The 19,143-nt window shown below is 35.8% G+C and overlaps 1 protein-coding gene and 1 non-coding gene across 2 annotated transcripts in view; one reads left to right on the top strand and one right to left on the bottom strand.

The window, feature by feature from the left end:
* Positions 1-19,143, top strand: part of PRDM5 (PR/SET domain 5) — a 243,976-nt gene that overhangs the window by 111,573 nt on the left and 113,260 nt on the right. The window contains exons 4-7 of the mRNA XM_063108707.1: positions 5,632-5,806; positions 8,349-8,523; positions 10,109-10,230; positions 14,932-15,011. Coding sequence (XP_062964777.1) covers positions 5,632-5,806; positions 8,349-8,523; positions 10,109-10,230; positions 14,932-15,011 — 552 coding nt within the window. The remainder of the gene's footprint in view (positions 1-5,631; positions 5,807-8,348; positions 8,524-10,108; positions 10,231-14,931; positions 15,012-19,143) is intronic.
* Positions 16,203-16,309, bottom strand: LOC134386666 (U6 spliceosomal RNA). The gene has a single exon (XR_010024498.1). It is a non-coding gene; the product is annotated as a U6 spliceosomal RNA (small nuclear RNA).

The following is a 19,143-nucleotide window of genomic DNA, read 5'->3' as shown; positions in this document are numbered from 1 at the left end:
TGATTCTGGAAAGCATAATGGGTATGGTTAGGATGACCAACAGTCCTGGTTTGCCCAGGATTCTCCGTTCCAGCACTGACAGTCTCATGTCCTAGGAAACCCCTCAGTCTCAGGCAGACCTGATGGTTGGTCACTTCAGGTATAGTTCAGACAAGCATTTGGTATCAGAGTTCTAAACCAGAGTAACACATTATCATGTTAATAGGTGAACCAAGCATGACAACAAGAGATCCAGGGCACGGCATTTCAGAGCTCTGGTCAGCAGGGAGTGGAGCTGGATTATATTTTGGCTGAGAGCAATTTGACCAAATGAAATTTAATCAAAAATAGCATGGTCAAAGCAACTTTGTGTGATAGTTTGGTTACAACAAATCTTGAAAAAAAATGAATATTTTAACCATTGGCTTTCAAGTTTTTGTTAAATAATAATAATAAGAATACAGATAATAGCTACCATTCCTGAATGGGTACTGTTCAGGGCACCTTGCTAGTTTTTACAAATATTATCACCTTTAATCCTTACAACCATCCTATGAAATAAGCACTAGTATTTTCTCCATTTTACAGATGAGGAAACTAGAGGTTTGAGAGATTAAGCTGTTTGCTCCATCACAGAGCTAATTAACGAGACTTTGAACCCTGGGCAGCCCAAGACCCTGTGCTCTTAGTCACTGTAGAGCTCTTTTACCTGCCCATAATCCTGCTGACTGGGCCAATTGTAGAGCTTGGCTAATGTCAGAATCCTGTTTGTAACACCAATTGTAGTGCTAGGGCTGGGCCTGGTGCTCACAGACCCCTCAAGCCCATTCACAGACTGGGTCACAAACCATTCTCATGCCAGGTTGGGTCACCAGACCCCTCACACACAGGTCTGTGAGCTAGGTAACCAGTAAACAGGTCCTTGGAAGCCATAGGTTTGATAGCATGCTGCGTGGATGTGTGGGGCGGATGCCTGAGGCAGACACCAGCTAAGGTTGAAGCACTGCACATGTGCACTAACTCCACCGACACACACACAATTTGCTTACAAAGAATGCACCACACCACCCACAACCTGACCTAAGGCAAGGGGGCCTGATTAAATTATTCTATTTTCCCAACAGTCATCATGCATTATGGCTTCCTGGTATCAAGGAACTGGATTTATTTATTATTTATTGTTCACTTTTACTACGAAAGTAATACATTAATTCATTAATTCTAGAAAGATTGTGATGTAGAATAGCAGAAGATGAAAATACAAAATACTTGCAGTTCCCTCCGTTAAAAACAATCCCTATTACCACCTTTGTTTATGTATCTTTTTCTCTTGGGGGCACATTGAGATATATATATATATATATATATAGAGAGAGAGAGAGAGAGAGAGAGAGAGAGATCTATATCTATATAGAGAGAGATATATATTTTCTATAAAAATGATATTTGATAAATCTTTTAAAACAAGTTTCTGTACATTTAACTTTTTCCACTTATATTTTTGGACATTTAGGCAGTTGCAACTTTTTGATATTACAAACAGCTTATAGTAGAAATAATTAGCTAAAAATGATGTTCAAATAAAATGAGACTCAAAACCATGAAAAATTCAAAACGATGAACAGTAATGCAAGAAATGAATAACAATTGTAAAATCACTCATTCTACATTGTATCCAAATTACAATACTGTGAAAACCAATGTCTCAGTAATATTTGCTTTTGAGCAGACTACGATATTGAACAGCTTTGTTTTCAACAAAATCACCTGGACATCAGGGAAATGAAAATTAAAACTACATTGAGATACGACCTCACCCCAGTTAGACTGGCTATAATAAAAAAGACAGTGAATAATAAATTCTGGTGAGGGTGTGGAGAGAAGGGAACGTCCTGCACTGTTGGTGGGACTGTAAATTAGTACAACTGCAATGGAAAACAGTATGGAGTTTTCTCAAACAACTACAGATAGATTTTTCCATATGATCCAGCAATCCCACTTCTGGTTATATACCCAGAGGAATGGAAAATATCATTCCCATGTTCAGCACAGCTCTGTTTACAATAGCCAAGACATGGAACCAACCTAAATGTCCATCGATGGATGATTGGATAAGGAAACTGGTATATATACACCATGGAATACTACTCTGCCATAAAAAGGAATGAAATTCTCCCATTTGCAACAACATGGATGAGCTTGGAGAAACTTATGTTGAGTGAAATAAGCAAAGCACAGAGGGATAAATACTGCATGTACTCACTCATATGTGGGAGCTAAGAGAGAAAGGAAGGAAGGAAAGAAAGACCACAGTAGTGCATTGGTCTTGCAGAGGGAGAGAACATTCCTTGGGCTACAGTGTGGAGTGGGGCGGAAAGGGGGAGGAGTAGGGAGGTGGAGATAATTGGATAGGGGACACGGGGTACAAAAGCAATTTCTGGTAATGGGTATGCTGCCAGTATGAATCTGGCCCTCACATCATGCCACGAGGGGTGACAATCAGCTTTGCATCTCTTAAATATTCATAATAAACAAACAAACAAGAAAGAAGGAAGGAGAGAAAGACCACAGTGGTGCATTGGTCTTGCAGAGGGAGAGAACATTCCTTGGGCTACAGTGTGGAGTGGGGCGGAAAGGGGGAGGGGGAGGGAGGTTGGTGATAATTGGTTGGGGGACATGGGGTACAAATGCAATTTTTGGTAATGGACATGCTGCCAGTATGGATCTGACCTTCACATCTTGGTCACGAGGGGTGACAATCAGCTTTGCATCTCATGAATGTTCGTAACCAAAAAAAAAAAAAAATCACCTGGAGCTGGTGGCAGCAACCATAAGAAGGATCCCAGCCCCCAGGTAGAGTCATAGGAAGGCGCTGATCCCTAATATGTAAATGCAAAGAATGATTCTGTCATGGAGGGACTAAATTCAGGGGAATAAGCTATGAACCCAGTGACTGGAAATGATACATGTAATAGGGAGAAGTAAATCTTAGAATCAGAATATTAAAACAGCTATCAAATCAGGAGCACAAGGTTATAGCCAGGCTGATAACAGGGAGTTGATAGTCCCAGAGCATTGGATCAACACTCTTTAAATCCTTTCTGCCAAAGGATAGGAGACTGGGCCTGGGATGAGCCTACAGGTGGGAAAAATGGCTCCAGAGAGCTCCAGAAATTAGGAATGTGGCAGGTTCTGAGAATAAGAAATTTGGAAGGAGGAGAATAACATAATGAAGTGTTGTAGGAATTGCAGGATGATTAAAAGTCAGTGCACTGTAGGTAAGGAAGCTATTTGAAAAGATACTTCTTAATACTATTGTGGTAGCAAATGAAAAAGAAGAAGCTCTTGGTCTGGATAGAGGTAGGAATTATATGTAAAACAATATCTAGACATCCCCATTAAATAAACAGATTGAAGTAATATCTGTAATTCTTCATATCACATTTTTGACAAACAGTGGTTGGAACCCATAATGATGCCATTACTTTCATTAAAGTTTTAGCCGGTATATTAAAATTTCTTTTATTAGCTCTTAAATAAATATGCCTGTCCTGTGATTACAGTTTAAGTTAGTATTATCATGTTTTAAAATTAAAAACCATTATCTTTTCTTGGTGCTATGAAAGCCATGACAAAATTAATGACTAATGTGCTACAAAGATGTTTCAATTAACTTTCTCGGATATTGATCAGATAAGCACTAAGGTTTATGATTATATTCTGAGGTCTTCATTAGGTGAGGACTTAGTTGCTTTGGGTAACCCTCTCAGCCTGTGGTTTCCAGACCCTGGGAAGTACTGCTTCTGAGTTAAAGTAGCCTTTCTTTTGCTGAATGTCTGTATGTTTTTGTTTGTTTTTGTTGCACCAAGAGTAGTAATTTCTTGAACTGAGAGTAACAGTTTTGTTGCACAAAGAAGTTAATTCTTTGTTCTTAAGCAGAATTTACTTTTTGGGCTGGCATGTTAGCTCAGTTAGTTAGAGCATAGTGTTGTAACACCAAGTTCAAGGGTTCAGATCCCCGTACTGGCCAGCTGCCAAAAAACAAAAAGAACTTTTTATGTTTCTGGAGGTATGAAAGTCGAAAACCTGCAAGAGTGTTTTAAAATAGTACTTAAACGTCCTTTAATTAACTGTAGCTAATGGTTTGCTTCATTGCTTTGAACTTTTGAATCAAGCCTCTCTTCCACAGTATTGGATGAATATGATTATCATTTCTGTCTCTTTCATGAAATTTTCTAATGTACATTGATTTTTTTTAATTACAAAGTAATATATGTTTGTTGTTAAAAAATAGCCCCAAACTAAAACAATATTGAATGTAGAAGATCCCGTCCTTAAAATGATAACTGTATGAATAATTTGATGCATTTCTTTCCAGTTTTTCATGGGAGTTCTGTTTGTGTATATATACATATACACATACATTATACACTCATTACACACTCCTCTTGCTCCCCTCTGCCTTTCCCTGTCCTCTCTTATCTCTTCCCTTTGTTCTCTTTGTCTTCCTCCTCGTCCTTAACATAAGTGCTGTGATATTGCTGTGTTAAAGGAAGGGAGGCTTTGTTCTGTGTTCTGTGCTTTCTTCAATTACAGTCCTGGGTGGAGCTTATTTTCTTTGTCCTTTCCTTCCTGCCCATCATGAAGGTTCAGTAAATTCAGGCTATGCTTTACTTCTCTTTATCCTCAGCCAAACTAGCAGCCCTCCCAGGACAAATCCTCAGCTATGTGAAAGAGCAATTCTGGGTGCTTTCTCCTGGGGACAGCCTGGTAAGCAGCCCCAGATCTGGCCTCCCTGGCGATTGGCCTAAGGCCCAGAGGAGCTTTTTGTACCATTTGATTCCAAGTGTGAAGTTTCTCTGGGGTTTCCTTAGAAAGAAGGTTCTTCTTTGCAGCATTCCTCTTCTGTGTCTGTTATTGGTTAAGGTTTCATCTGCATTAGTTATCTATCATTTCATCCATGTCTGATTTCTGTCTTCTAGAGTTTTCTCAATTTTGGTATGTTGTTGGTAGAGCTTATTTTCTTTTATTCTTTCTTCTGTCATTTCACTGGTATTTTCGGGAGGCCAAAGAGGTGAGGTACACATGATGGCTCGGTCAACACCTTGAACCTCACAGGTGTCTATAATCTTTTTTCAATTTCTGGTCCAGCTTTTTTGGAAATTCAGATAAAGAATTTTGTTTGCAGTTCCTCTGCAACTTGTGTTGGAACTTGACAGGTTTTCTTTTTTTTCTTTCCAGTATTGCTTTTAATCTTAATCATAATAAAATCATTGATATCTCATTGCTCTCTGGTGTATAAATGACATCACTGCTTGACAAATTGCATTTATAGTCCTCAACAAGGTGTTACTTGCATAAGACCAATTAATGATGTAAAATTCGCTTTAAAAATTTTACCTAATTATTTTTATTTCACTTTATATGGATAAATGTCACTATCTTTTTATAATATGTATTTGTACTTTATTTGCCAGGTAACTGAATATTGTCACTTTTCCTTTTTCAGAGTGTAGATCAATTGGAGACATAAAGAAATGTAATAGTAACTTTATATGGATGCATGGTACTCAATTAGTATATCTCAAAATGATTTCTTAATTACTATCAGAGACAAATGGTTCAGGATTTTCAAAAAACATTTTGTTTCAGGAAGGAGAAAACATTTTCTATTTGGCAGTTGAAGATATAGAAACAGATACAGAGCTTCTCATTGGCTACCTGGACAGTGACATGGAGGCTGATGAGGAAGAACAGCAAATTATGACAGTGATCAAAGAAGGGGAAGTTGAAAATTCTAAAGGACAATCAACAGCTGGCAAAAAAGGTATTACATCTTTAAGTGGTGATCTGAGAGAATAAAAGTTATAGAAGAAATATGGTTTGGACTGTGGTTAATTATAGTTGCATTGTAGTATGGTATTCTCAAAATAAAGTTAGTTTTTGTAAAAACTACTGTCAGAGAGTATCCAGGTATGTGCTTATCTTTCTTGCAGTAGGAAAGGAATGTTGGGGGTGGCTGATGGGTGTACCCTGTAGGACTGCCAAAGTCAGGCAGTGCTAGTGTTGGGGCAGCTCCTGGCTCTCTCAGCTCTCACTGGTGCATTGGGTGAGGAGTAGTGAGGATCTTTATGCTCTTGTACTGGCTCTGCCAGTAATCAGTCTTGTAACACTGGGCAAGTCACTAACTGTCCGAGACTTTCTTTTCTCACCTGCACATGGGAAAAGGTGAATAAAGAGGTGAGGTGTGCAAGAGGGCCCTGCTGGATTCTGGGGATCAATACATGGGCCTCACTTTTGTTGGAAATCATTTGGGAATCTGGAGCTTCTGGGAATTTCTTTCTGTTCTTATCACAGAGGCCTTCAGGATTGCTAAGTTGTCCTAGTTCAGTGACCAAAAACTTGCAATGACCGTAGGTCAGATCTGCTTAAATCAGTTCTACAGTCCAGAAGATAGATGTCACGTACTTGTCAGTCTCCAAGAAATAATCAGTTATTGTTGGGTCTTGATTCTATTATGGTGTGTTTTATGCTTGAGGCAAGTAAAAGGGAAATAGGAATGGCATTATCTGTATTCTCATTTTTTTAATAGGCTGTGTCTTCATCCATTCAGGCTGTTATAACAAAATATCTTAGACTGAGTAATTTACAAACAACAGAAAGTTATTGCTCATAGTTCTGGAGCCTAAGAAATCCAGGATCAATCCAGCAGAGTTGGTGTATGGTGAGGGTCTGTTCCTCATAGATGGCACCTTCTAGCTGTATCCACACATGACAGAAGGGGCAAACAAACTCTCTTGGGCCTCTTTTATAAGGGCACTAATCCCATTAATGAGGGCAGAGCCCATCACCTGCTGAAGTCCCAACCTCCTAATACTCTTGCTTTGGAAATTAGGTATCAACATATGAATTTTAAGAGGACACAAACATTCACACCATAGCAGGCTGATACTTAATTGCACAGTATTTTTACATTTTGCATAGCACAGACACTTCGGAAGTGACACTGGTTTCATTAGTCATGTTGGTAGTGATGCTTTTCATATGAATTTTCTTTTCTAACTGTATGCCATTGGCCAAGAAAGTATGAACATTCTCTTATCATCACCAGCTTATGCTTCTGTTTCTTTATTTTAGTTGTATTATTTAAGGGGAAGGTGAGGACAGCTCAGTCTGTTCTTTCTTCAGCACTCATTATGCTGTTTAGAATGTCAGATTTTGGGTGATGGGAATTATTTCTGTATTTTTCTGTGTTTTCTTTGTTTTTGTATTTATTTTTTTCTCCATCATCCCCAGGGCTTGTTCTTACTGTGTTCATTATTTTAATCTAAAAATAAGTCTCCTACTTATCTATTTCTGCCCTGATTTCTGCTTTAGTTATTAAAATACCAGTTTTCATTATCTTTGTAAAAAGAGTCAACAGAAACTTAAACAGAGTTTTTAAAACATGAGCCAGGTACTTGTATTGTTGCTATTTTTATTTTAGTGTCTATAAAAGCAAAGAAACAAAACAAAAACAAAAACCAGCTAAAGAAACAAACAAGCCACCCAAATGTCTAACAATGGAGAGTTTGGTTAAATTATGGTACCTTAACTGAAAAAAAATTGACTTGAGAAGATGTTAAATGGGGAAAAGAAAGCAACATATAAAATTGCACATAAAGTATGATCATAAATGTAGCTGTCCCTAAGACTGTGCATAAAATCTGTATGCACAAAAGACAAGTGAGGTTTGGAAATATATTGCAACAGTTGTCTCTTCATGCTGGGATTATTGATGATCTTTATTTTATTCATATTTTTTGCATTTTCTAAATCTAATTTTATTTGATAATAAGAAAAATATATGTAGTTTAAATAGCACACTGGGCAGAGCTGCATCAGTCCACATGGGAGAGTGGAGCCTCACTCACTATGCCTGCTGTAATTAGTGCTGTTATTATGACCCCAGTCTTTTTTCACAAATATGTGAGATTCCCTTTGGTAATTCAACATATACTTTGCCTCGGTTGGATTTTTCTTCTTATGAAATGAAAAGGGAGCTAAAAAATGACCCAGGCAAAACTTTTGTTTTGCAATTCAACATTTGTAATAACTTTGATTTGAAAAGTTAACATAATAGGGTAAATATTGAATTTGATTTTGTATTAGTTTGGTGAAAAACAAGGAAAATGGCTTTAAAAATAATGTATTTCTCTCTGGTAACACTTACATTTTTGTGAACAACACTATTAATATTCATAGAAATAATAAGACTTTACTAATATGGTGCCATTGAATGCAATTTTTATTTTAAAATGAGGGTAAAATTGAGCACCTCTTGACTCTGAATTTTTTTTTTATAAATACGTTTCCTTAAAAATGTACAGATCTCCTTGGCTGTAAAGAGGACTATGCCTGTCCCCAATGTGAATCGAGTTTTACCAGTGAGGAGATTCTTGCTGAGCATCTTCAGACACTGCACCAGAAGCCCACAGAGGAGAAAGAATTTAAGTGCAAGAACTGTGGAAAGAAATTCCCAGTTAAGCAGGCTTTGCAAAGACAGTGCGTATATTAAAGAATATCTTTAAAATTATAAGCTAACACTTTGTTTGACTATTCCATTTGGCTTGACTCATAATTTCTAACCTGTGTGTGTGTGTGTGTGTATGTGTGTGTGTGTGTGTGTGTGTGTACACATCTGTGTGTATGTGAATGCATGAGAGATTAAAGCGTTCTACATTGGCTTTGTCATTAACTCTTCTTAGTAAGTATTTTGATTTTTGAAGTATTCTGATTATGAAGTTTAATAAGTGAACATTGTTTATACTAACCAGATTTTGTCCATTTAATAACCTGCCATTAAATATCAAGCTCATTGGTTTACTAATCTGAAATTCAGATATGTATAATTTAGCTAGTGCTTTGAGGTGACATCAAGTTTCAGTGTTCTGCATTTGATATTCCCTCTGGAATCAGTTAGAGAAAACTTTAAGAAATGGAGAGAGTTCAGAGTATAAAGAATACATGGACATTTTGGGAAGCACTGTTTATTTCACAGCAACTTTGGAGGAATAATTTAAAGATGAATAGGTACACAATAAGATAATATAATGAATTAAATAATCCCACACATTGCTCTGTACCCTTTATTATTTTAATGATTTATATTAACATATAAAATTATCCTTTTATTTAAATATTTTATAGGATTGTGAATTATTAAAAGTGAGAAACTAGGTGCATATATTTGTAAACTTTTTTTTAATGGAATGTCACCTTACATATGCACAAGGAGTTTTTAACATGGGCTTAATGTTACAATTTTGTTTTATTAAAGTAAAATTCTAAAATACGCTACATTGCATATTATTTTCATATATTATATGCATTAGCTTTTGCATATAAAATTTGGGATAAAAAATTTCTGCATAAACCGTAAACTTAATAAATGTTTAATATGTTAAAAGTTTTATTAAAGCAGGAGATTAAAGAGTTAGACATTCTATTATAGGTTTTTCAAAAACCAAGTAAGGCCTATATACTTTTTAATAAATAGGCTTTAAAACTGCGTTCTAGTCAGCTTTTATTGCACTTAGTATTTTATATTCTACACAAAAAAATAACCTTGCTGAACTGGAGCTCATAGTTTAAAAAAGTACTACTAAAAATTTAAAGAGGCAAAAAGAGTGATATGAATGTGACTTTATTCAGAGTTGGCATATTGTCATTTTTTTTTTGTCTTAGATTTCTTTTTTTTCTCCCTCTCTTTTTTTTTTTGTCTATGTACCTTCAGTGTTCTTCAGTGCACAACGAAAAGCAGTCTGAAGGATTCTTCGCGAAGTTTTCAGTGCTCTGTTTGCAATTCTTCCTTCAGTTCAGCATCGAGGTTTTGTGTCTAGAGTTATCAGATGGCTGTTATATAATTTTGGGTTATTTTTTGCATGTATATTTTCATGCTTCGTAATGATTCAGGATCACGTCACTACAGAATTTAAATGCTTTCCTTTTTACCTGCATAGGTAATGCATGAGATGACCTTGAATGTCTACTAGGGAGCATGTATTACAAAAGCCTGCTGGTAAAGTTTGAATTCTGTAGGTATGTCTTCACCATTTCTTCTCCCTGTTCTTTGCTGATTGTCTTGTAGTTTTGAGCAGCACCAGGAGACCTGTCAGGGGGATGCCAGGTTCGTGTGCAAGGCTGATAGCTGTGGAAAGAAGCTGAAGAGTAAGGATGCTCTGAAAAGACACCAGGAAAATGTCCACACTGGTGAGGAGTCATTGGAGGGTCATTTTTAAAGGGGCCTCCTCTCCCCAGGCTGTAGTGATCTGTTTTTAATTCTCACTCTCAAGGAGAGAGCTGGCTTTTCCATTGTGTTTCACACAGATGTGGAACTCTTGCAATGGGTTTTATTTCTTTCACAAAACACTTTTTCTTTTTCGAGGTGATTTCAGCAGCATTTGTCATTTTTCCCATCTCTGAATTAATCATAACTGTACACCTAAGCTAGAATCTAGTTGTACTTGGTAGTTGGGTGCATTAAGAATTAATATTTTTAAATAACAATTTTAATGTTTTAGCATATGAAATTTCTCTTTCATAAATTGTTTAAATTGATGGTTGTACACATATTCTGAAACTAGTGATGTCCTTCTGCTTTAATATTTTTACAGTAAAATTCAATTTTTTAATGCTTACATTTCTCCTATATTGGAGAAAATTCTTAACTACATTTTGACATGGAATTAAATTGGATGAATAAAGCAAATACTATTTGAATTTCTTCTAATGGCTAGCTAAACAATAAAACAAATATAAACTTAGTCACTTAGATTATATCTGCTTAGCCCATGGTAGGCAGTCAGTAAATGTATTTTGGTTTAGAGATTGAATCTATTGCATTGAGTTGAACAGATGGCCATATTGTTAAAGTTAACTTTTTACTTCCTCAGTGCTCCTCCTTAAAAGAGGTTGAGGTGCATGGAACTCTGCATATCCTTCCGTGCATATCTTTTTCTCATGTGTTTACTTTTGCTCTTAGCTTCTGGCAAGTGGGTGAAAATGTGTCTCTGGATAAGGAGGAGAGTGGATTTCTCTTTTCCCTTCTTGTTTATTCTCACACTTAGGGGGAAAGGATAATCTGTACCCAGCATTGGTATCCTGTGTTTGTTCATTGTCCAAAAAGTATCTACTTTTAAAATAATAAAATTATAGAGGCTAGTATGAGCATGACTGCTGGCTCTAACTTTGCATTGTTGGTTTGGGCTGCACATTAAGTTCTAGCTATGCAGGAAAGCTATGAGTGGTGGAAGGGAAGGGCCTTGTGAAATGCACCTCAGGCTGGTGCCCATTACCAGGACTTTATGATGTTCTGGTCTCTTTTCTTTTGAAGAATGTATGGCTGACTTAGGGAAGATGGCATTTTTCAGAATTCAGTATGTTGGGGCCTTTGCTATGATTGCAAAAGGCAAGCATAGCTTTTTGATAGACTTGCCTTCATAGTTTTTTTGGTTTTTTTAAAATCCTATTCTGGTTAAAATGCTGTTCTTAATTTTCTCCGTCTGTGTCTGCAATGTATTGTAACAAAACTTTATGTCAGTTTTGAAGTTAACTTTGCTGAACTGAGTAAAAAACCAGATGTGCACTGAAACTCTGGAAACTTGCATTCTGGTTACTGGGCATGTGGTCTTCAGGTTGTGCTATACGCAGAATTTCTTTGAGACTTCTTGTAATTGACCTTGGATATTATAATATCACTGATTCTAGAAATTCATGGTGTTCTTATAGGAAATAATTTATAAAAGGAAATTTTGTTTATTATTTTTTTCTATGTTATGGATCATATAAAATGTGATATCTTTCTATATTTTAGCCAAAGATATGCAGTAAAAGATAAACATAGTAAATATGGGGTAGGCACATGATCTCATTCTCTCATTTATAGTCTCTCTCTTGCTTCTTTCCTTTCTTCCATGAGCTACACAGACATTTGGGGAAAGAATAATTCCTGTTGTGAATACCAAGCAAAGCAGTGCTCACATATATGGTTGTACAATCCTGTATTGCAGAAAGGCAAAGGTATTCAAAGGAAGACAGGGTCTTGCAGCTTCTACTAATGATGGCAAATGTTCCTTGTTAGGTGAAATGAATTGACGCTGAGAGGAGGGAAGCTGAATTTTTAAATATGGATCACATTTTTCCATATAAATAGTAACATGTGGTATGTAGGTTCTCAGACCAGCTCCTAGAACCATGCTTAACCTACTGATGGAGTTTGGATGTGTTGTCCCGTCCAAAACTCATGTGGAAATTTGATCTCCAATGTGGCAGTGTTGGAAACTGATTGAATCATGGGGGCGGATCTCTCATGAATGTATTAATGCCTCCCTGGGGGAGGAGAGGTAGTGAGTGAGTTCTCGCTGGATTAGTTCCTGTGAGGCCTGATTGTTTAAAAGACCCTGGCACCTCCTCTCTCTCTCTCTCTCTTGCTTCCTCTCGCCATGTGATCTGCTTGTACTTGCCAGCTCCCTGCCACTTTCCACCATGAGTAGAAGCAGCCTGAGGCCCGTGTCAGATGCAGCTGTCCCAGAATCGTAAGCCAAATAAACCTCTCTTCTTTATAAATTACCCAGTCTCAGGTATTCTGTTATAGCAACACCAAACAGACTAAAACACGTACAGTGTGTTGAAACTTGGGTATTTATGTGATTACATTTTCAGTACAGTTGTATTAATTTTTTACCATTGCCTCCAACTACAAGTAATGTGTTCCTTAATCTTTTGGAAAATTGAATGTGGAAGTCAACACCAGATTTACCTGAGTTTAAGAAAACTAAAACAGTATAAAATCTAGTTATAGCTTTGTAGGTACTGTTGTCCTTGAACCTAGGGAAGCTGGTAGGGTAGTGAGAACCTTCACAGTTACCTAAGAGGAAATAGTGAAGGGGCTGGGTTCCTCAGCCCGCTTCTCATCTTTCTCTTTTGCTTAGATTTTGTGGGTGTTAACAAAGGATCTTCGTATATATGGGAGATAACATTTATCTACATTCTCAGATGAACAGTAATAAACTTTTCCTGTATTTCTTCTTAAGGAAGCAGGATTTCTGTTCTAGGTTGAAGAAGAGAAGACTCTGAAGAGGAGAGAGAAGTTTGAAGGGTGGGGATCGGGGTTTAGTGTGTTACTGTTGATACCTGCAGCAGGAGCAGTGGCAGAAGTACAGGGGTAAACGGAGAGGGGTGGTTGGGGAAATGTTCTTTTTTTCCTCTCTTCTGATCTACCTAATGGGAAAAGACAGGACCTACTGTCAAGGGGCAGCTGCTATGAGGGGTGGGACAGGACAATAAAAGGTTGTGGGTGGAAAATGGGCAATCCCAACTAGTGGGAGCTGGAAAAGAGGGGATTTTCTTTCTCAGTGGCCCCTCATGCATAATAGATATGTATAGGGAATCGATGACCAAATATATGCTGTCAAATATCCATTTTTCTTGGGAGAATTTTTTCCTTTAGTAGACTTATTACTTGTCAATCACCAAGAAAAATTTTCTTGGCTATAATATTTAGCATGTTAAAACAGTGCATTAAATGAAATAGGTATCTTGAATACTGAGATAAAAATTCATACTTTCTTTTTCCTAAAAGTGTTTCTCCTTCATAAACACAGTCCTGTAATAAAATCACATCACTTTGTAATATGGCTTTTACTTGTTTTGTATTTACTTCAAAATAATAGAGAAGTGGGGGAGTGTATGGGGTTGGGGCAGGAATGGCCATGGATTAGTCATGGTTGTGGCCCAGTGATGGATACATGGTGGTTCATTATACCATATGTTTACTTTTTGTATGCAGATGCTCCTCGACTTACAATGGGGTTACACTCCTATAAACCCATTGTAAGTTGAAAATATTGTAAGTCAAATATGCATTTAATACACCTAACCTACTCTACATCATAGCTTAGCCTACCCTACCTTAAACGTGGTCAGAACACTGGCATCAGCCTGCTTTTGGGCAAAACCATCAAACACAAAGCCTATTTTATAATCAAGTGTTGAATATCTTATGTAATTTATTGAATACTATACTGAAAGTGAAAAACAGAATGCTTGTATGGGTTCTTGAAACACGGTTTCTACTGAATGAATATTGCTTTTACACCATCAAAAAGTCAAAAAATCATCAAGTCGAACCATCATAGGCTGGGGACCATCTATATTTGAAATCAGTCAATGAAAAGTTGAAAAAAACCATTTTGTGGTTATTTGTGATGGTTACTGTTAATACATTTTAAAAAATGTTTTCTTGAGGCTTTTCATTTCTGTAACCACCGAGAAATTTAGAATATGAAATGGACTATTATAAACATAATCGCTATGTAAAGAAGACAAAATTGGGTTTTGTTTCGATTTGAATAATAATATGAATTGCCAATATAATGTTTTATTGTACTTGATTTTACTTTATTCTGTTTCTTATCATTAATTTGATAAAGCGTGTGCTCATAGATTTTTGCTAGAGTCTAGTGCTGCAAAAAATAATCTATGAATGCCATCTTTAAAAACCCAGCTGATATAATAAAATATTCTGTTGAAATGTAAAGGAAGTAGCAAAATTAATTTATGAATTAATAAATCCAATTTTTTCTGTTATAAACACATTTGGTTAATTTTACTGTTGATTTGAGTTTTTCATGGAAATGTGCTTTTTTCTCTTTTAATACTATGTTAGTACGTGGAAATGTGAAAAATCTATTTTATCTATGTAGAAAGTGGCATATCAAGCTAAAGATTTCTCAAATAAAGTGTTTAAGATATATCTTACTCTTTACATGAGTTTTATGGATATATATACAACACCAAACGATTTAGAATTCTAAATTATGAAGATAAGATTATGTGTCACCTAGAGATACTGTCTGTTGCTCCTCCTAAGAGTTTCATTTAAATCATAATGGTATTTTGTTTCTATTTTAGGAGATCCTAAGAAAAAGCTCATATGTTCAGTGTGCAATAAAAAGTGTTCTTCAGCATCAAGCCTACAAGAACATAGAAAGGTCAGTTAGACAAAGATTAACTTTTATCACAATATGAGATTTTTTAGTCATTTATAATGTCTGCCATGTAAATTTTTAGTTGATTTTTAAAATATTGATAAGAGGTCTTTGTCATTAATTTAAGTACTAACATATTCTAGAAAGCAAGACTAACATGCAGAAAAGTAAATTGCAAAAGATTATTTTGTGTTATCGTTATGTAGAGTTAGTAGAAATATTTCTTCAATGCCAAGTTTCATGTCTAGCTGAGTCCTTCACTTATAACAATCCACTTTTGTTTCAAGCTTTATCAGTAGCTGTTTGTTCAGGAAATACAAATCAGTGAGGACACCATCCATTTTTAGTATTTATAGTGTGCTGGGCAGGGGCATTTGGCTACTGAAATGAACGAATGTGTTAAAGGATGTACTCATAGATTTTTATGTCTAAGTCCTTTTAGCAGAAACAAGTGATTACACAGTATTAGGAGAAAATTAATTTAACATAGTTTGTAATAAGTATAAATGTTACTAAGTTATTTTGATTTGAAAAGTTAATCTGAAAAATAAATGGCAATTATTCTGACAATATTAGCAACTAATTAATAGAATTTACGGTAAAATTGAATTAAAATTGGGTTTAGATTTTTGTTTGCATCATTACAGGGGTTCAAAATGTTCATATTATATTTAACTATTATAACAAAGGTGTAAATGATCATTTTCTAATTTCACTTTTTTTTTTTTTAGTATCTAGGAGCGTGAAATTTTTTTTAGTGATTTAATACTCAAGGAGAGGGGAGATAGGGAAAGTAAAATTTTACTTTTGCTGTGGTTTGTAAAGTGGATTTTATGTCTTTGTTTGTATATACATATGATTTTTAATCCAGTATCTTCAACTATGTGCTGTGAATTTAACTTATAACATATGAGATAGTTAAATTATTGTGTTGACATTTCTGAGGTTATATCCTGTATGTTGAGTGATTTTGATCCTTGGGGAGAAATAATGGAACAAGCACTGTACTGGGAGTCAGGACAGTGGGTTTCTTCTTCTGTCGTTAACTCTCCATGTAACATTGGGCCTCTGATTTCTCATTTATGAAATGGGACATTGAGCTGATCAGTGTTTTTCTCTTTCTTTGTTCTCTGAGTGTTATGAAACTACTTTTTCCCCCCCTAGTTTCCAAGTGGTGATTTTATCATATTGTTTAAAAATATGGAATGCTTCATGAATTTGTTTGTCATCCTTGTGCAGGAGCTGTGCTAATTTTCTGTGTATCATTTCAATTTTAGTGTATGTGCTGCCAAAGCAAGTACTGAAACTACTTTTGAAAGAAGTTTTTCACAGAATGCCAATCCAGATGCCCCTTCTTTTAGGTCTCTCCTTCTCCCTCCCCATTAGCCTTATGGTTTCTGAAGCAAAACCATCATCTGAGACAAAAAGATTAAATCAACTGGAATAAATATTTTCTAAACACGCTCTTACTTTTATAATTCTATGATTTATTTCCCTGATCTATTTAAGTCTTAGAGTTTGAAATTTAAGATATTTTCCCAAATATAGTGTTTCAGCGAAATTGGCTGTGGAACATATTTCTGAGTAATGTCCTCTTTTCCATTTAGTTTCTTTTTAATATGACACCTTTTTTACCTGAAAGGGATACTTGGGTAGAAGGAAATCCTACCTGGTGGTGGTAGAATACAGATGCTTAGGCCTCCGGAGTCATCTTTGCAGAATGTTAATAACTTACTAGCTTAATGCGGATGTTTCTCCATTACAGCATAGCCCTTCAAACTTAGCCTTTCTGGATCCATAGGCAGCTCTTATTGACTCCAATTTTAATTACTCTTATAATTGGGTATGTCTAATGTCTAATAGAGTTCGGTTGCAGTATTTCACCTTGCCGGTAGATGGTGCTTTATGACAGTGGTCCTTAGGGAGAAATACTGGAATAAGCACTATACTGGGAGTCAGGACAGTGGGGGTCTTCTATCTTATATAGATAGAATAGTATAGTATAGTAAAGTATTACCCTCTTAATCAATTTGGTAAACAGGAAATTTTAGAAAATATGCTTTACTTAGCAGTAGGCATAATTAAATAGTATTACCTGTTATTTTCACTTTAAATCTGATTGTTTCATGGAGCCTTTTTTAGGAGTTTTGAAAATAGCTTTAGCCTGAATTTTCCATTATAAATAGGATAGTAAATGTAAAAATGCTTTCATGTATAGTAAATGCTCTTTAAGATTTTGGGAATATCAATTCAACTCAACCTTGGAAAATGTTTCATGTTTCAGAAGCCGTGAGAGTTAGAAGTGAATAAATTTGATAATATTCTACAGTATTTTGTTTAACAGTTACCATTTTATATATGGATTAATAATTTAAAAATTTTATATACCAATAAAAATTTAACATTAAAAATGAAAATAAATGAAATACAATTTCATTTATGTGTGGTTTGGAAGGCATATCGTCTTTTTGGTGTCTTGTTTAGAGTATCATTATAAAATTATGTATTACATAATTATGTATTACATAATTTATGTATTACAGAAACATAGAGTTTAAGAATATAAATCTGCTCTTACTATCTTTTAAACATCATATTATTGCTCCTCAAACATAGGTGTTCAACTGAAGCCACCGTGAAGGTCTTTGATGACAGAAGAGGCTGTCTTTAACATGTCTCAGGCTGGAAATTTTTCTTTTGTGCTATGTGGTACTGGCATTCTGAGGACTTGTGTAGGTAGTTGTACAGATCCCACACTGCTTTCTGAGGAACAATGGGACTCTCTGGACTCCAGATATCTCCTGATCAAGATTAGATACCAGTGCATCTAAGCAGAGGGTATAAGTCAGATTCTAGTGGAATGACATATTTCAGCTTCTGTCATGTTTCTCTGCCTTTTCCCTGCTTTTCACAACTGAGTTTATTGACTCACAAAGAATGAGACCTGACAGAAGCAGAGGCGGGTTGGCAGCCTTAGATGTGCCATATACTTGGACATAGAATTAAGGCCAGGGCTGCAGACCTGGGATTGTTAGCCTTACTCCAGCTTCTGTTTCCCTCCCTCTGTTCATTTCCCTTCCTTGAGTCCTTCCATGGCCACTTAGGTTAAGGGAACCATTTACCTGGGGACAACCTTGTCTTCCACTCATTACTCACATGTCATACCATTTTAGGGTCTTCTGCCTTGATCTTGATCATGACACTCTGTCATGTCTCTGGTTATTCTGCAGGGACAGCTGCCACCTTGGGTTCTTGCAGAAAGTCCTTTGCTTGTCTGGGGTTTAGTATTGTGAGTTATACCTTTAATAAGGTTGAAATAAAAACATGACCTCACCAAAATCATTTTTGAATACTCAGTGAAATAGTGTGATGCCCTTGTTTATAGGGATGGTCAACATTTCTGATATAAAAGCTTCATGTAATACATTCCTTTTAGAATTGAGCACATTATTTCTAATAAACTGGGCTCCTATTTTTCGTACTGCCTATTCAATTTCTCTGATTTAGTTTCTGGGAAGGAAAGACTAATTCAGTATTTACTTATAATGTTTGTATTAGCTAGTTGTTTGCTAAGGTTATATCTCCCCTTATGTTTTTTTTTTAAATAAATTTTATTGTGTGTATTTAGGGTATACAACATGATGTTATGAGATACGTGTGTGTGTGTGTGTGTGTGTGTGTGTGTGTGTGTGTGTGTGTGTGTGTGTGTGTGTGTGTGTATAGTAAAATGGTCATTATGGTGAAACAAATGAACATATCCATCATCAACAAAAGAACATACCCATCCCCCCCAGCCCCATGGCAAGAATAACCATAATCTATTCATTTAGCAAAAATTCTGAAGACAATACACTATTATTAACTAGAGTCTTCATCCTACATATCTGCTACTTTGTATCCTTTGACCTACATCTCCCCAGATTTTTACTGTGGTCTTTTTATCATGTGAGACTTTTACTGTGAAATAAATGCTTTCCAGAATCGTATATCTTCTGGATTTTCACTGTAATTAATGTTTTGCTCTGTACTACATACATTGAAGTTTAAAATATTGTGGGTTACTGTAAAGGGAATATTATTACCTGCAGGTTGTATGTTTCCAAGTCTATATTTGTACGTAACAATAAAAGAGTTA

This window comes from Cynocephalus volans, chromosome 9 (assembly GCF_027409185.1).
Source record: "Cynocephalus volans isolate mCynVol1 chromosome 9, mCynVol1.pri, whole genome shotgun sequence".
NCBI classification, from domain to species: Eukaryota; Metazoa; Chordata; class Mammalia; order Dermoptera; family Cynocephalidae; genus Cynocephalus; species Cynocephalus volans.
This window is presented reverse-complemented; position numbering and strand designations above follow the sequence as displayed.